Source organism: Takifugu flavidus, chromosome 13 (assembly GCF_003711565.1).
Source record: "Takifugu flavidus isolate HTHZ2018 chromosome 13, ASM371156v2, whole genome shotgun sequence".
Lineage (NCBI taxonomy): Eukaryota > Metazoa > Chordata > Actinopteri > Tetraodontiformes > Tetraodontidae > Takifugu > Takifugu flavidus.
Genome location: NC_079532.1, coordinates 11,165,364 through 11,181,981, shown reverse-complemented (window position 1 = coordinate 11,181,981; position 16,618 = coordinate 11,165,364). Strand labels below are relative to the sequence as shown.

Genomic DNA, 16,618 nt, shown 5'->3' with positions numbered 1-16,618 from the left:
ACACATTTTGGGAGCACTGATAAAGGGGATGCGGTCATTTTGATAGACAAGAGAGCCCCTCTCATTAAAAGCTTTCTAAAATTCTTTAGATTTCCACAAAGGGAAAGATCAAAGCAACCACCCTGTCCTTGTATTTTATTCCATGAAATGAGAAAACAAATGTTAACCTGAAGATCAAATTAAAAAAGAAGGCACTACCCTTCTAAAACTGCTGGTCATGGTCATGTTTCTAAATCTTTTCAGCCTTTTTTCTTTCCCTTCTAAACCTCTTTTCCCCCCTTCCGTCGTTCACTAACTTACATTTTCTTTTGGTGCCATCTACTGTTGCAAACCAGTGACGTCACCACTGCATCAGAGGGCAAAACTTTATTTTCAGGAGATTTATATAGAAAACAAACGTGCAGCAAAGTCTGCTGAGTATAAATAACCCTCCCGGTGGGAAGATGGACAACAGATTGAAAATGGCGGCAGGGCGGCCATCCTCAGGCCTCCGAGAGGTCCAGCGTGAACATGAGAGGTCTCCACCGATGACTTTGGGATCGAGACACGTAAGATGAGACTTCACTCTGAGGCGGAAACACTTTCAATCTATTTTGAGGCGGTCCAAAGACAAGAATGGAGATGTGACGACCGGGGCTCATCTGGTACTGGTCGCAGGGGAGTTCTGATTACCCAAGCTGTTGAAGATCGGCCCAGAAAGCACCTCGGGCTCGTCTGGCAGCCAGGAACGGAACATTCCTTCTCCTGAATGTCGGTGCCAGTGGAGTTTTGGCCCGCTGCTCTTCATTGCTTTCTTATCTGCTGTCCTTCAGGCACTGGACGGGGGGGGGGGGGGCACGCTTACACAAGCATCCCACATAAGGCGCTTGAAGCGAGAATGCAGACACGAAATAATCGAGTGTGTAGAGTAAAACAGAACATCACTGACACCAAAAATAAAACAGAAATAAAGATTTGGCAATTGTCCTTTGATGTACGCGGCGATGTAACCATAGCAACACACCAGTGTTGGATGGATGTGAGGACATATGGATCTGATTAGTGTAACGATATCTGATGGTAGTTTCCTTTAAACGTGTTACAGTCCTCCACGTTAAACTAGAGATAAAAACAACTAAATCATTAAATAAAGATCTTACCCCCCCCCTTAAACAGCTTATTGTTGCCAGTGGCTCCCCATTATACCTCAGCCCCATTCACATATGCACTCCAGAGGACCTCTGGGTCCATTTCCACATGCAGCACACAGCATCAGCGTTGGTGCTGGATGCCCTCACACAGGGTGGAGCGAACACGCCGCTACGCTATTATGAGTTAGCAGAGCTCTTCAACACCTGTGCAGACCAGGGGGGCAGCAGGATCATTTGCTATTTAATCATTATTATAAATGGATGAATCCTCTGGTGTCATATAGGTTGCATTCGTATAACGTCAGAAGGGCAGTGCACGTGTGAAAGGGGCTTTAAAGTTATTGTCCTGCTTTAACGTCTGTCCAGTCCTAAAATTCTGTTTCTTCTTTGGGCATACGTCCATAAAGTGTGTGATTTCAGCACAGAAAGCAGCAAATGGAGGAGGAAATGGATAGATTAGAAAGAGGAAGTGCACATGTATGCCTGTATGAAAGAGAGAATGAGATGGGAACACGGGAAGGGAAACCACATCGGGACTGTGTGTATTTTTAGAGCGTGGGAAAGGTAATCAATAGGCTCATTAAGTCCTCCAGGTAGGATCAGGTTCAATACAAACACACACACACGCCGCCTGTTGCCGCCATGATGCTTGTCCGCTTGGTGCCAGGCTGATGTGACCTCTCTGCTGCCGGACGGTGCTTTAGTTGCGCAGTGCAGCCAACCTGGAACACGAGAAACAAAAGCGGGATTCTTTAATTATGGCTTTTCCCTTCAATATTTGACATTACTTTGGGCCGTGGCAGATTTCAAAGGCACAATAAATCAAGCTTTTTAATTATCCGGGCTCAACAAACAGCACGCTCAAGCTCTTTTAATCTACGGCGCAAATCTGTCAGTAACAGCCTGCTCACAGGTTAGCATGTGCAAGCTTGTATATGTGTCTCCTCTCTTCTTCTACTGCTTTAACAGGGTCGCGGGGGCACCGGCCTCATCAGAGATGCCCAGACTTCCCTCACCCCAGACTCATGCATCAACATGCTGTTTGTTATGGACAAACTGTGATGGACACAGACGTCCAATAACAAAACACCACTCAGGTGTTACTGCCATCGCCCACATGGGCGTTAAAGTCCCCCAGTAGAACTATGGGGTCCCTGGTCTATCCCCCAGCACTATCATCACCCCCCCGGGGATTCCGAGAAGGCCGGGTACTCTGTGTTGCTATGGTATATACATGGTGTCAGGGCCCAAAATAGACTTTTCTAGAAATGGAGAATAGAGAGGAAGAGCAAATGGAGAAAAAATGTCAAATGGGGAAGATGTTCAAAAATAGATACGAGTGAGCCGAGCTTTGAAAACTTGACAGGCGCTTTTATAAGTGACCATAAGACAGTTCGGTTGATGTCAGTGCAGCGTTTTCAGCCTTCACATTGTTGAACGTCACTGACGTTTGTGTAATCGGGAGATTCTTTCTCAGCTCTTCAACTGCCATAATGTGCTTTTAATTAAAAAGCTGCACCGTAAGCAGATTTGTGAAAGGTCTATTTCACAAAGGCTAATTTCCTGTCCAGGGTTCCACAACCAGCAAGTTTGTGTGAGGATCACAGGGATCTAAATTGCCGAGCTCGTGACATGGTGGACACGCGCGGCAGCCTGGTCTTGTGCTCCTTGTTAACCGCCTGTCACCCGCATATCTCATGAGACACATTGTATCCCAGCCTATAGAATTCTGATGTGTGCCGAGACTAAGCCAGTCCTTACCGCCGGGACAGCTGGTCTTCCTTGTCCTGGGTTTTAGCGCTCTCTGCACCCACCGAGGTGGCTCCCGCAGGCAGCTGGTTGAGTTGGTCCATCACCTCCAGGCCGCTCTCTTCTGCTATTTGGTGGATCAGGTTATCTACTTGTTCTTGAGGTGTGGTCAGTGTCATTGCTGAGCTCATGGAGTCGTCCATCACCTGGTGTAAGAAGGAATATGTGGGGATTGAGCTCTTCTTTTACGCAGCACAATAAAGAAAAACAAGCACTCTGCAGCTACTCACTGATGTGTGGACATCCAGGTTCTGGACTTGGGTCTCAAACTTATCCATGACTGCAGAGACTTTCTGGAGGTCCATGGAGTTCAGAGCTTTGTCCAGGGCCTTGGTCACCTGACCCATGCTTTTGGTGACCTGAGCAATAAATGCTTTCATAAATAATGGAAGAATAATTCAGTGTATCTCATTTTACATTCACAGCAGCTTGGGTTTCACATTACAAGAGGAGTGGCTGCGTGTAATCCAAGGTAAAATCTATTCACACTGAACAACTCACTCCCTTCATGGTGGCAGCAGTCTGGACTTTGGAGGCGACGGCATCAATTCGAGACGCCATGCGCAGCCAGTTGAGCCCTTCGTTTTTCTTACGGATGGCATTTTCTGCATAAACTCTGGCGCAATCCACATTCTTCTGTTGCAAAGCCTGAAGATTAGAGACAAAACTGTGAACACTCAAGCATGAAATTCTGTCATGTACACGTAAACGTAACTATGGTTACGCTATTGGTAAACAACCCATTTCCAAAACAAATAATAATAACATTTTAAACTGCTATTAATGAAATAACAAGGGTGTAGTAAACAATAGACAGAGAGAAAAGGAGTGGGAATGGAAAATAACTTTGGCCAGTGAAATAAGGGATGTTCTTGTTCTAGGAATAAATTATCTGGAAAACAGGGAGAAAGAACAAATGAATGTGCAGTGTTTTTAAAGTTGTAATTATCCATTAGAAGAGAAAAAAGGCTCACGTTAAGTGCTTAGAGAAAAAGTCGCTGTACAGAATTCTGTCGGTCAACGATTAAAACTCGACTTGCGCCATTCTTAATGTCTGCTGCCCCCTGCTGGCTAATATCTACCAAGCACTTGATTGCCTCAGTGAAGCGACCATAAATTACATGATTGATGTGTGAATAAGAAGCTTTAGTGTAGTTACACTACAATGAAAACGAGACATATAATTTAATGCAAAAACCCTTTGTACACAAATGTTTATTAGATCCATGAAGCAGGTTGGATGTTCATCATCACGCTAACTGGTGACGACACAAAAGCTGGGTAATGAACTGATGACTTGGATTTTACTTGCAGTGACTGTAAACTTCCCTGCTAAAAATGTATTATTGGACCAAAGTAAAGAGAGTGCCACACTTCAAGATCTGTATTTTGTGATGTGTCTAAAACCCAGAGACAAAAGTGTAGAGCAACGTGCCAAAAAGCCAACAATAATGATCAGCAGTGGCCTCTCCAGCGTCGCAGTAAACACTGACATTGACACATGGAAACTTTAGAGACATATTCAATTTATGGAGCAACACATGGGGCTCTAGAAGAGAGGACAAGTGAGAGTGTAAGCATACCTGAGCAATAGCAACTCACCTTCTTTACTTTAGCCTGCTCCTTTTCAGACTCTTTCTCTGCCTTCTTGGCCAGTCGCTCAAGCTGCTTGGACGTAAACTACAAAGAAAGATGTGCACAGACGTGTGAAGCAAACCGCTGACACAAAAACGGCATCCCACCGATTCATAAAACTTCCAAAGTAATACATTTACCTTCAGCTGAAATAGCATATCTGTGGACAGAGAATGACAGAAGTAGAGTGTTACTGTTACAAGCTTTGGATTTTGCCTTTGCAATAAAAGTGAAAATGCTTCTAAAAGTAACATGTGATTTATTTACATTAAGAAAAATCTATGCTGATTGATGCACAACCCCCTAACGATCATATTTGTCATAGCACACGATGGCGTTAGTACTAAAAAATACAATGTTTTAAGTGAAATGGCCCAAACTAAACATTTATTTCATATCCCAAACCAGACACAGGAAAATAGTTAACCAAGAATAGCGCATTACATAACCTGGTTCTGATTAATTACTGTTAAACAAACGTCACTAAAATGTAGTCCAAGAACAATTGGGAAGCTACTTAGTTTTAATGAGCAATTACTATTTCATTTGAACGTTAGCTTTAACTCTATACACTCATACCAATTATAAAATGACAGTTTTCCATGGAACACAATGACGCACTGGTTTGTCGAACCTATACATTTTATTTTGAATGAAATAACTTACTCCACAAAAACAGCTCTTTTGTTTGAAAAAAAGTAATTGCCAAATTGCGCAGGTATGATATCTTTTAACTAGTTATAGATAGCACAGAAGACATAGTTGAAATCAAAACAGGTTTGACAGCTAACCTTCCTCCCAAGATTGAAAGCTAATAATAGCTACTTGTCAATAGATTCACTATGTACGATACAATAACGATAGCCGTGAAGACAGAGCCTTTGGCTGTTCACAAGCCGACATACCATCCATGTTAAGGCGAATATGTTGAAAAAGACCGCAAAAAAGAAAATGTCAGCGTCTCAACGAAGCGATACAAGTCTGTTTTGAAGCGAAGAATTCACTTCCTGGTCCTACATGTATTACGTCAACAAGCCTCCGCCCCGCCCACTCGTCTTCTTCGTAGCTATTTTTGTGTCGGAGAAACAACAAAATGACTCATTACTGCCGCCATGTGGTTTTATCGTTGTGAGAGTTAACTTGACCTCATCTTCAACCTACATGTGTGAGAACATCTCAAACACAGCTGGTATTTAATCATCTATATATAATGCATCTAAATGTATGTTACAATATACCTTAGTGGCATTTTTGATGCATTTTAAAACAATTCAAAAATATTAACTGGAAGCACTATTTACTCAGTTAACTGATTATATGTTATGCATATAATTATTAGTGTTTATGTTAGTATTAGAGGCAGCAATAGTGTATTTAATGTGCACAGCAGCCTGTCTTGTTCAGTTTTAAAATATACAATGAACTGGGGACCCTAACCATTTTAGGCTCCCATCCAATCAGCTCAAGGAGTTTGTTGACAACCAGCAATCAGCCAGGTAAAAAAAGAAAAGGAAAACAACACACCTGCGCATGTCCCTGCTTGACCACACAACAAATCACAACTGACATTGTGAGGAATGCCAACAAACTAATCGCGCTCTGAAACTTACATTTTGGGCTTAAATTCAAAATGATTTATCATGACACCTTTTCTGTGCTGCTGTGTTATTTTATAATGGTTTGAAGATTAGGTGCTATTCATGAACTATCTTCTAGAAACAAATAGTTATCTACAATAAAATGTTAGTCATTTTCTTTTCTTTCTTTTTTTTTTTTTTTTCTAAATCTTTGCTCCTCCTTTATGCGTATTCTGGATTACTGCTGGTGACCAGAGGGAGTGAGAGAATCAGGGAGGGAGTGGCAGAGATGAAATAAAAAGGATCCCTGGAAGCCTCAGATAATGAGCAAGCTCCTAAATGCTGCCTGTGTATGTGCCGCAGCCGAGGCTGTCCAGACTGGAACTGCTGTGTTTTCACATGCCAGAACTGGACATTTGTCCCAAGCCTGATGGGGTCTGGAGCAAGTCAGAAGGAAGATTCAGGTAGGGATGATACTCCCATCTTTTTTTCTACAGGAACTATGGTATCGTTAGGATGAGTGCTCAGTAATTTGTTCTGCCTGATCAATCTGTATAAACACAGAACCTTGCGTGGATCTAAGCTGTGGATTGTATTTTGATTCTTATAGTAGGAATTTGAGAGGCAGGAGCACATCACCATTCAAGCCTAATCTTTAAATAAATGCTGCTCCGTGGAAAACTGCTTGAGTTAGCAAACCTTCATTGATCCAATTAGTAGGTACGTAGGTACGTACGTAGGTAGGTAGGTAGGTAGGTAGGTAGGTAGGTAGGTAGGTAGGTAGAATTATAGTGCTTAATGTTCATTTGTAAGCAGGGACAGACATGTGATTAGATTAGAAAGGAATCTGAATCTGAATTATGAGAAGCAGTAAAACTGCAATTGGACAAGTAGTTTAAAATACGATGTTGTTATTATTTAGAATAATGTGCATCTCACGCATATTTGCTGTCAGGTGGTGTGTAGTATGTATCCTTCCTTCCTTAATACTTGAACCCTTCGGTCCCTCTATTTCAGCGGCCTCTCAGTCCAACAATGAGTCAAAGTCAACCGAGCGCTCTTCAGGTCCGCCAACTATCCTCGTCACGGCTCCATCACGAGAAGACATCCACGCCTCAAAAGCCAACATTACTATAGCGGAGGCTGTCAAAGAGCGGAGACCTTCTTCCACACCTATTGTAGTGGGGAGGAAACCAGTTAACAAAAAATAACCCAGCAGAAGGTAAATAGTGCCTAGTCAAGATGTGTTATCGCTGCGTGCATGCATTTACAAGTGTTAAGCTCTTTTAAAAGTTAACCAGACTGTAAAAATCAATTCGAACCTCTCTTTACTATGTTTAATGAAGGCAAGATGGAGTAATACTATTGATTAATAATCACATTACATTATTTATCTGTAAAACAGTTCAACACATGTGTAAGGCCTCTAAAATTTTTATATTTCCTGTTTTTTTTAGTTTTTGAATATTTGATTCTATCTCCAATGGAAATCCTATTCATTTTGTATGAGGGCATCTTTCCTGGCTCAACCTGACTCTTAGATTGCCCCTGGTGGCTTGGGGGGGAGCATAAATTCATTGCACATTGAGGTTGACTGCATTATATTCACATTTTTTCAAAAATGAAAAATACCTAATTACTAATCTTAGAGAGGTGGGACTAACTAGGATAGAAGAAGAGAAATGGCAAATTTTGGAGGACCGTGCCTGGAAACAGGTTTCTGTTCAGGGAAACTGGTGTCCTCTATAAATGCTTAGATTTTTGTAGCGGTTCCTTTCTGCAGCGCTGCGAACCTATAACGGCGACCCACTGCTAAACTCCGGGAAAGTCCTTGGTTGGCCATTTTTAAACCGGAACAAACAACATGGCGGCGCCCTGCCTCAATTTGTCGGCTAAGATATAAAAAGAAATATTTTCTTGTTTTCAGACTGAAAATGTCGTCAAACGACCGAATGGATACAGTTGGCGAGGAAGAACACGATCCAATTAAGCTGAAGTCGATCAAGAATAACAGAACGTTTACAGTGCCTCAAAACGACAGGGTAAGACATTTCTTTCCAACAGAAATCAAGCCAGCATCTGCCAATTATGGTTCTTAATTCTTTTAATTCTTTCTTTTCAGTTTTCTCTATTAATCGAAAAGCAAAAACAAAACCTCACAGATATAATAACGAATGAAATCAATGTAAAATGCAGCAAGAAAAGAATAAAAGTATGATTCTAGATTATTATAAGCGGAGAACAGCAGTAAAGCAGCTAAAATAAGGCAATGAGATACTATAATAGGTCTAATACATATTAAAAGAGTTTGGAATGTTTATCATATACAAGGACATTGCGAGTAAATGTGTTTTTAGTGGATTTCTTATGTTGTTTTTCCATTTCCCTCCTTCAGTTTGGAAGCTGCAGAAGTGTCCGAGAATTTGAAAAGCTCAACCGCATCGGAGAAGGAACTTATGGGATTGTGTGTAAGTTTTAAAGTTGCTGTGAACTTTGATGCTAACTTATAATTACTTGGCATATTAAGAACTCATCCTTTCTCTCTCTCTCTCTGTGGTAGATCGAGCCCGAGACACAAAGTCTGATGAGATTGTAGCATTGAAAAAGGTCCGCATGGACAAAGAGAAGGACGGTAAGAGTTTAATCTTTTTAGCTTTCACACACTTGTATGTGCCTCAGGTAGAGGATAAATAAGGCCTGGCTATTGTGTTCCACACCTTAAACCCGACCTAGAAAATCTGGGAAACCGACCAATATTGCAACACGGGGCATCGAATGAAACATTCGATTCAGAAGCGCACAACAAGCTTGTGGGGTTTCTTTTGTTAGGGATCCCCATCAGCAGTTTGAGGGAAATCAACCTGCTTCTGAGGCTGAGGCATCCCAACATAGTGGAGCTGAAAGAGGTGGTTGTTGGCAGCCAGCTGGAGAGGTGAGACGAGCAGAACTCAGACACAATAACGGGTTTCTAAAGACACGGGGGAGCGGATGTTGTATCCCTAACCTGTGATATCTGTGGGCCGTCGTGGTCGATCTGGATGCGTCTTCCTGTCTCAGTCTGTTCCTGGTGATGAGTTACTGCGAGCAGGATCTGGCCAGTCTGCTGGAGAACATGCAGACCCCCTTCTCCGAGGCCCAGGTGCGACACACAGATGATCAAAAAAAAGTCTTAATGATTTAGGAGGTTCGTGGAACCTTTTAACTCTAATTACCCGGTACTTCTGTGACTGGCTTTATCTTTGGTTTGCTCAGGTGAAGTGTATAATCCTCCAGTTGCTGCGAGGGTTGGAGTACCTCCATCACAACTTCATCATACACAGGTCAGTCCACGTCTTTCCGCACACATTTGTCGTCACGTATCGACTCGGCAGCGTTCCCGAAGCTTCGCACTCTCTTTAATATAAGGGGAGAAATATTTCGCCTGGATTTATGAAACAGTCGGGTCTGAAAAAACGTGCGTTGCTCCGTTTTCTTCATCGCTCCCATTGTACATGTAGGTCAAGCCAAGTAGTCTATTAACCTTTGTGTTAATTAAAGCTGTACCTGAAAGTCTTTAAAGCGGGTTTAATTGAGTTCTACTGGAGCGAGGGGGGGTTGAACCAGTCAGGTGGTTGGGCCATTATCCTCTCCAATCTCTTTATTAGGGACTTGAAGGTGTCTAATCTGCTGATGACAGACAAAGGACGCGTAAAGATTGGTGAGTTGCCCCCATCACTATAACCGCCGCCGCTGCGTTGATGTTGCACGGGAATGCACTCCAACATCTGTCCAACCATATTATCTTTCTGCACGGTCAGCGCGCGAACAAGAGAGCGCACGTGATACACTTCTGACATTGTACTGCTGTGTTTATGGGGTTGTTCCCGTCATTTGCAGCCGATTTCGGCTTGGCCAGGATGTACGGCATTCCGCAGCAGCCCATGACTCCCAGAGTGGTCACGCTATGGTGAGTGTACTCTGCTCACTCCTGTTCCAGATGTGTTGGGCATCAACACGGAATGTGAATATTGAATATTGGATTCAGCATCAAAGATCACAATGCGTTCCTCCAGACTTGCTTACAGTTACTACTCTATTCAGTAATTATTCCTCTTCGGTATGAAGAGGAAAAAGTAGTCACTTTACATGGTTTTCGTAATATTTGGAGATAAATATGAGGAACAGGGTGTAGCTGAGGTCACTGACAGTAGTAGTAGCTGTCTGCTTACTGCTACATTGTCCTTGTGCAGCCTCAGTGGAAACTCTCCCTTTTAATCTGCCTCACTAATCCCTTCCCTGTTGGTTCCATTATCTCTGGGAGGCGAGGACCTTGTCACATACGTTCTCATTCATTGGTCTGCAGGTACAGAGCTCCAGAGCTCCTCCTAGGGACGAAGTCTCAGACTACAGCCCTGGACATGTGGTGAGGCTCTGTCTTCTGCACGCACCCGTCCCGGATGGGCCTTGAATCCTAATTCGATGTTTACTCCGCAGGGCTGTTGGCTGCATCCTGGCCGAGCTGCTGGCTCACAAACCTCTGCTGCCCGGGACTTCTGAGATCCAGCAGGTGGACCTGATCGTGCAGCTGCTGGGGACCCCCAATGAGAACATCTGGCCGGTTAGCCTCCTTTGCACCAGTCTTAACTTTAACACTTTCGTGTCAAACGACGACGGGTGTGAACACGTGTGTGTGTGTGTGTTCCAGGGTTTCTCTAAGTTGCCCCTCATTGGTCAGTACAGTCTGAGGAAACAGCCCTACAACAACCTGAAGAATAAATTCATCTGGTTGTCCGAGGCGGGCCACAGGCTGCTCAACCTGCTCTTCATGTACAACCCACAGCGCAGGTCTAGTATTTATCCTCCCCGATCCAAATGGTTGTTAACCCGGTACCGGCACCAGGAGACTGACCCCGGTCTGTTTCCCCGATCCAGAGCTACCGCCAAAGACTGTTTGGAGAGCTCCTACTTCAAAGAGAAACCTCTACGTGAGTGTTGCTGTTTTTGGGCTGGGCTGTAATCACGGAGCCGATTAATCACGTGGTCTCGCTCCTTTACGCAGCCTGTGAGCCGGAGCTGATGCCAACGTTCCCGCACCATCGCAACAAGCGTGCCGCCCTCCCGGCAGAGAGCCGCCCCAAAAGGAGCAAAGTCTGAAAGACGAGGACCAAGACACGTTCCGTTTGGACTCTGGAGCTCTAAACCGCCACAGACGAGCACACGTTCTTTAGATCAACTCATACAAGGATCCTTTCTGAAGTGTCGAACCAACTTTGAGGCTAAATCTCACTTCAGGGTTCTGATACGTGGTCACGAAGACTTTGTTGCCTTAACCTGCGCTCTGTTTTCATCAGGTGAAAACAAAGGGAAATGGAGAAACCGTTGAAGAATCTGCCTGTCATTTAAAAGCACACGTAACCGACCACCTCGTCGAGATCTCGGGTTTAGAGCCAACAAAGTGTCCTTGACGTACAGTGTGTTCCACCTGCTTCAACAGTTCAGATTAGGAGAGACAGGAGAACGTTTTCCCACAGAGCTGCGGCTGGGCGGCACCGATGTACTGTAAACCCGTGGCCTCAGTAGAACCTGCAGCGAGCGTGGCCGACTGGTCCAGGTATAGAACATTAACGCGTCAAACGCCGCCTTTTTCTCTTGAAATGTCAGTTTTTATTAATGCAGGATAAATTAGTAATGATGGATACATGGCCAGCAGCTGGTTGAGATCCCTCACAGGGACATTAATGACACACTTCCCACTGATCCAGCATGTACCTCCACAAACACACACAGCACTGAGCCATCGCAGGCACGTCCCACCCCTGCAGCCCTGATTACACAGTAAACAGTTGGGACAAATTGTTGCAAATTAGTTTGCTTTAGACAGTAATTGGCTGTGATTCTGTCCCCCTGGCAGCCGATAGACGACCAGCAAAGGCCGATCTGGGACCCCCCCCCCCCAATATTGTAATAGCGTAGTGTACGAGTGCTGAGAAGGAGCATTCTGTGGATTGACCTCCTTAAAGATCCAAATCTACAAATGCTCCATCATGATGCTTGTAGCGTACATGTGTCTCAAATATGGTAAGTTAAGTTGCATGTCAAGTTGAACATGTTGAGATGTTCCGTAATACTCGAACGAAAACGCATGTCGACGTCCCAAAATAAAGTGTTCAAACAGAGAGGTGTGCTTGATTGATCTGAAACGGAAACGAGCGTCAGTTTTACATTCACCACAGTCACAAAGCGGAAGCAGGAACCACGTCAACGTCCACAAGGGCTGTTTGGCAGCTGGGATCAAGTATTCTCACTTGGAATTTATGGAATTTCGACTTCAGCTGGATGAAGAGCCCCCACAGAAAAAAGAAATACAATAACACAAGCGGGCAAACTCCACCTGCTGAGGAAGATGATGTAATGCGACTGAAAGCAGAGACGTGCTTTTATTTTGAAAAGCACGAAGCGGTCCGACGGCTAAATCTGGCGTTGAGATCCCGATCGAGCACACCTCTCTTTTTTTTTCTTCAACAAAAAACCTGAAGCTTTGCTCCGAGTGCCGCCGACGCTCACTCGACACAAAACAAAACAAAACAACACAAATTCAGTAAAAACCTTTAAACGCGCTCGCGCCGGCTCGTTTCTCCAAACGGCGGCGAGATTCCTTCATTGCGATTCAAAAGCAAAGTGCACGTCGGCAACCAAAACGCACGGCCCTTCGTCCGGAACGCCGCTCCCCCCCCGCCAGAGCAGCGCCGATGAACGCGGGCTCCACTGTCCAACAACAAATCACAGGAAACTCCCTCCGAGGATTCAAAAACTCGCCCCGCTCACAAATACTTGATTTTTTATCCACGAGAGGCAGCGAACCAAGCGCTCGTCAGTGGGATGAAAGCCTACGAGGATGGTTCCGCACTTGAGGGGAGGGAGGGGGAGGGAGGGGGGGGCGCTGAGTGTTGGTCGGGATTCTTCTAATGAAATCGAGAGAGGTGGGGCGGGACTCTGCGGCTCAGCCTTCCATCCCAAAATCCTCTGTGAACTTCTTGACCTTCAGGAGATCTTCAGTGTTGACGGTGGGACGGGTGGTGGAGAGGGAGCGCAGCATGTCCGACTGCAAACCAAGGATCCAAACACATTTATTCATTCATTTCTGCCGACTAAAACTGGATTTCTGGGATCAGATGTTGGGCCTCACCATGCAGACTATTGGTTCCAAAAGCTTATCGCTAGGCACGTCCATCCAGGTCATTTCTACGGCTGCAGGGTCGCCGGGGGAGCACGGGGTCAAGAGGTCGTCCACCATCACCTGGTTGTTGCTCCGGGACGGGCCGCGAACCTGCGGGAAGAACGGGAGGTAAAGGAGTGTTCAACACTGGCGCTACGCGTTTGTTTCGGAACCCGCGGAGGAGCGCCCACCTTCTTGAAGTGTGTGGCGGACTGGACCTTCCTGACGGGCTGCATGAGCGCGTCCCGGACGATGATGCTGATGTCCGCGCCCGAGTAACCGTCCGTTTTGTGGGCGAGCTGCCGCAAGTCGGCGTCGCTCAGGCTGTGTGGGGTGTTGCCCAGGTGGAGGCGGAACATCTGACCCCGGGCCGGCTCCTCTGGCAGTGGGATGTAGATCCGCTTCTCAAACCTTAAACACAACGTGCGCACGTCGGCGGGGGGGCAGAGGAACTCACGAGCCATTTTATAAGGATACAACCGAGGTCAGGTTGGATTCGGGAGCCTCGGTTTAGCACAAAAGAAGTCGATGTCTACAGGCACTATGTTCATTTGCTTGCTGAACCTAATAAAATAGTATTTGGACTCTACGTGTAGCGCGTCACCAACTCTACAGGTGTCTAAAATAGAGCTCTCACAGCTGTAAAACATAAAAAAACATGAAACTGGGGACCGGTGAAGTGACCTCTGACCTCCTGCGGATGGCAGAATCGAGCACCCAGGGGATATTTGTGGCCCCGAGCACCAGGATTCCATCATTGTTGTTTCCCACCCCTAAAGAAGAAGAGAGTGCGTATAACATGGCTGTGCGTTGTTGTTATTAGCCACTGCTGCTGCGTCCCGTTCAGCTCACCCTGCATCTGGACCAAGAACTCTGTCTTGATGCGACGCGCAGCCTCGCTCTCGTTCTCGTTCCTGGAGCCGCACAGAGAGTCCACCTCATCGATGAAAATGATGGAGGGTTTCTGCTGGCGAGCCAGGTCGAACAGGTTCTTCACCAGTCTAACAGAAACAAGGAGACACGGACGTGACGGGAACGTGGCGTCAAGAGTTTGGGAGCGAGACGATGGGAGGAAACACACTTTTCACTCTCTCCCAGCCATTTTGACATGAGGTCAGAGGAAGAGACAGAGAAGAACGTGGAGTTATTGGCCTCAGTGGCCACAGCCTTGGCCAGATATGACTTCCCTGTCCCGGGAGGACCGAAGAGCAGGATGCCTCTCCATGGAGTCCGCTTGCCTGAGAAGACAGAAGTCACCAGGGGGGGCTGATCATGACAGTGGTAAAGCATGTGCACAACAACCACAGATGGACGTATGAAGGGAGATGACTATGTGGGATATTCAAATCACAAACGTGCTAATTTTTAGAAAAATAATCCTGACGATGAAACAAAAATCTTGTTCTCTGGGTGTAAACATGCTAGCATGCTTTAAACAAATGTACGGTTAGCATCGTTTTACATAGTTTCACGATACATTGGCGATATAAACGTTCATTGTGAATCATTTCAAGCCCCTTTCACACATGTACTAGGATTTGTGAAGAATCAGACTAGATTTTATCTTCACACATGCAGCTGGAGTAGCTCTGTATAAGAGTGAAGATTTAAGATTTAGATTTATAATTAGATTTAAGCAAAAGAATTCTGCATTCACGTCAGTATTTCTGAGAGATAAAAATCTGACAGGTGCGAACGCGGCTTGGAAACGTTTCAACGACTTTACAAAACAAGAGGACGTCAGAGATGGAACTGATGATAAAGGACAGCGTTCCCAGCTACCTGTGAAGAGGTGGGGGAATTTGATAGGTAGGATGACAGCTTCCTTCAGGGCCTCCTTTGCTCCTTCTAGTCCGGCCACGTCGTTCCAACTGACGTTGGGCTTCTCCATCACAATTGCACCTGCACACGTGGCAATAATAAAGCACGACTCGCACAAAACAATCCGTGCACATTTGACATACCCATGAGTTGCTCCTGCAGTTTCTTCTTCTCTGGATTCTCCCCCTCACTATCACTATCGCTCCTGCAGGCAACAAGCAAAGAGAAGTTGCCATAGTTACAGTCATTTCCAAAGACAGGAACACGCCTTCTTTAGAAAAGAGCAGGGGCGGCTCACTTGTCATTGCTCTGCGACTCCTTAACCGGCTTCTTCCCCTGCTTGTCTTTATTTTTCAGGTAGTCTTTGAGCTTCTCCGCTCTGTCCAGGTACTGCATGCACTTTCCTCGTATACTTTCCTTTGCCTTGTCGCTGTGGGCCTCATCTGGAAGGTGGGGAATTCAAAACTCCATATGCAATAAATGGTTGCAAGAGCCGTGGTTTGTAACGCCATATACATCTTTGGTGCTTACATTTGATGGCATGTAGGAAATATTCCACAGCGTGTTGATACAACCGTAAGGCCTCTTCATAATTCTTTGCCTTGTCTTCCTCTGTGGCTTTGGTCACAAGATCGATTGCTTTCTGCAATGGAAACACAATACAGGGACTGAGGTACATAAAGATTGAGGGTGGAAACACTATCAGTGGGAGAAAATGGAATTCATCACGGTGTGAAGCTGCATATGGAGAGAGATCAGGCTGCACTGGTAAACAAAGGAAACCGATGAAAACCCCTGCACCCACCACAGGTTGCTAGTCTTTCCAAATAGGCATTCCCGAGAAAATGACTACTATCTATGGCTCTATCCATAACTTCCCATTTAAAAACATCTCTGCTCAGTTTGTCAGCAGAGGACACAGCCCTGCTAATGGGCTGCTATTGTCAACATTATCGCTAAACGCAAATGCTCAATGTTACCGTTTCATCACACGCAGCTGCATTTTCGTCTGCATTTAAAGGGCATCGCAATCTTCTTGGAGCACTGGACTCACTGTTGACTGTCTCAGTCAAAGGGCTCGTTAGCGGGCTTTAGCGTCAGCTGTTCTGCTGGCTAGCTAGCCTCCATTCGAATAGTAAACCGTTATGTTGTAGCAGCATAGCGCTAGCCTGCTAACATTAGCCTACCTGTAAAGTTGACGTTGTCATTTCATCTCACTTTTCTGCTCTTCTCCCAAATTTATATGCTCCGACTCGATCAAAAGCTGGCTATGTAAAACAATGCCGTTTTAGACGCGTGTTCTGACAGGAAACGGCGGTATTTACATCACTAATCAGCTGCTAACGGTTTAGCTCGTGAAAATGACAGCGCTTCCTCGGCCCAGTGCAGTTAGACAGTAACTTCCGGTTTGGATTTTCAAAATAATGAGTGTTTGTGATGAAAACACGTTA

The 16,618-nt window shown here is 45.2% G+C and overlaps 3 protein-coding genes across 3 annotated transcripts; 1 reads left to right on the top strand and 2 right to left on the bottom strand.

Annotated features, from left to right (window-relative positions):
- Positions 1–351: 351 nt before the first annotated feature.
- Positions 352–5,638, bottom strand: chmp1a (charged multivesicular body protein 1A). Its single transcript, XM_057052453.1, has 7 exons — positions 5,480–5,638; positions 4,715–4,734; positions 4,542–4,619; positions 3,441–3,587; positions 3,170–3,298; positions 2,892–3,085; positions 352–1,852 (listed from the first exon to the last, which is right to left on the bottom strand). The coding sequence occupies exons 1-7, from the start codon at positions 5,484–5,486 to the stop codon at positions 1,831–1,833; spliced, it is 597 nt and encodes a 198-aa protein (XP_056908433.1). The 5' UTR covers positions 5,487–5,638; the 3' UTR covers positions 352–1,830.
- A 787-nt stretch (positions 5,639–6,425) lies between these two features.
- Positions 6,426–12,306, top strand: cdk10 (cyclin dependent kinase 10). Its single transcript, XM_057052431.1, has 15 exons — positions 6,426–6,615; positions 7,169–7,373; positions 8,079–8,193; positions 8,547–8,619; positions 8,712–8,783; positions 8,981–9,083; positions 9,209–9,290; positions 9,404–9,471; positions 9,796–9,848; positions 10,028–10,097; positions 10,494–10,553; positions 10,625–10,748; positions 10,836–10,975; positions 11,063–11,115; positions 11,190–12,306. Exons 3-15 carry the CDS (start codon positions 8,086–8,088, stop codon positions 11,282–11,284), a joined length of 1,101 nt encoding a protein of 366 aa, XP_056908411.1. The 5' UTR covers positions 6,426–6,615; positions 7,169–7,373; positions 8,079–8,085; the 3' UTR covers positions 11,285–12,306.
- On the bottom strand, positions 11,772–16,568 carry vps4a (vacuolar protein sorting 4 homolog A). The gene is made up of 11 exons (XM_057052388.1): positions 16,355–16,568; positions 15,699–15,810; positions 15,466–15,610; positions 15,311–15,372; positions 15,129–15,248; positions 14,428–14,584; positions 14,199–14,347; positions 14,038–14,119; positions 13,538–13,757; positions 13,317–13,457; positions 11,772–13,232 (listed from the first exon to the last, which is right to left on the bottom strand). The coding sequence occupies exons 1-11, from the start codon at positions 16,373–16,375 to the stop codon at positions 13,131–13,133; spliced, it is 1,311 nt and encodes a 436-aa protein (XP_056908368.1). The 5' UTR covers positions 16,376–16,568; the 3' UTR covers positions 11,772–13,130.
- Positions 16,569–16,618: the final 50 nt, after the last annotated feature.

What these genes read in the sequence shown, in the direction of transcription:
- cdk10 (XM_057052431.1), top strand. Translation starts at nt 8,086, where the DNA reads ATGTCGTCAAACGACCGAATGGATACAGTTGGCGAGGAAGAACACGAT. An exon ending in ATGTACAACCCACAGCGCAG is followed by an intron (nt 10,976 to 11,062) that starts GTCTAGTATTTA and finishes TCCCCGATCCAG; the next exon opens with AGCTACCGCCAAAGACTGTT. An exon ending in CTTCAAAGAGAAACCTCTAC is followed by an intron (nt 11,116 to 11,189) that starts GTGAGTGTTGCT and finishes TCCTTTACGCAG; the next exon opens with CCTGTGAGCCGGAGCTGATG.
- chmp1a (XM_057052453.1), bottom strand. An exon ending in ATATGCTATTTCAGCTGAAG is followed by an intron (nt 4,620 to 4,714) that starts GTAAATGTATTA and finishes CTTTCTTTGTAG; the next exon opens with TTTACGTCCAAGCAGCTTGA. An exon ending in AGCAGGCTAAAGTAAAGAAG is followed by an intron (nt 3,588 to 4,541) that starts GTGAGTTGCTAT and finishes TCTAATCTTCAG; the next exon opens with GCTTTGCAACAGAAGAATGT.
- vps4a (XM_057052388.1), bottom strand. Translation starts at nt 16,375, where the DNA reads ATGACAACGTCAACTTTACAG. An exon ending in ACTGCAGGAGCAACTCATGG is followed by an intron (nt 15,249 to 15,310) that starts GTATGTCAAATG and finishes CCACGTGTGCAG; the next exon opens with GTGCAATTGTGATGGAGAAG. An exon ending in ATTCCCCCACCTCTTCACAG is followed by an intron (nt 14,585 to 15,128) that starts GTAGCTGGGAAC and finishes CTGTCTTCTCAG; the next exon opens with GCAAGCGGACTCCATGGAGA.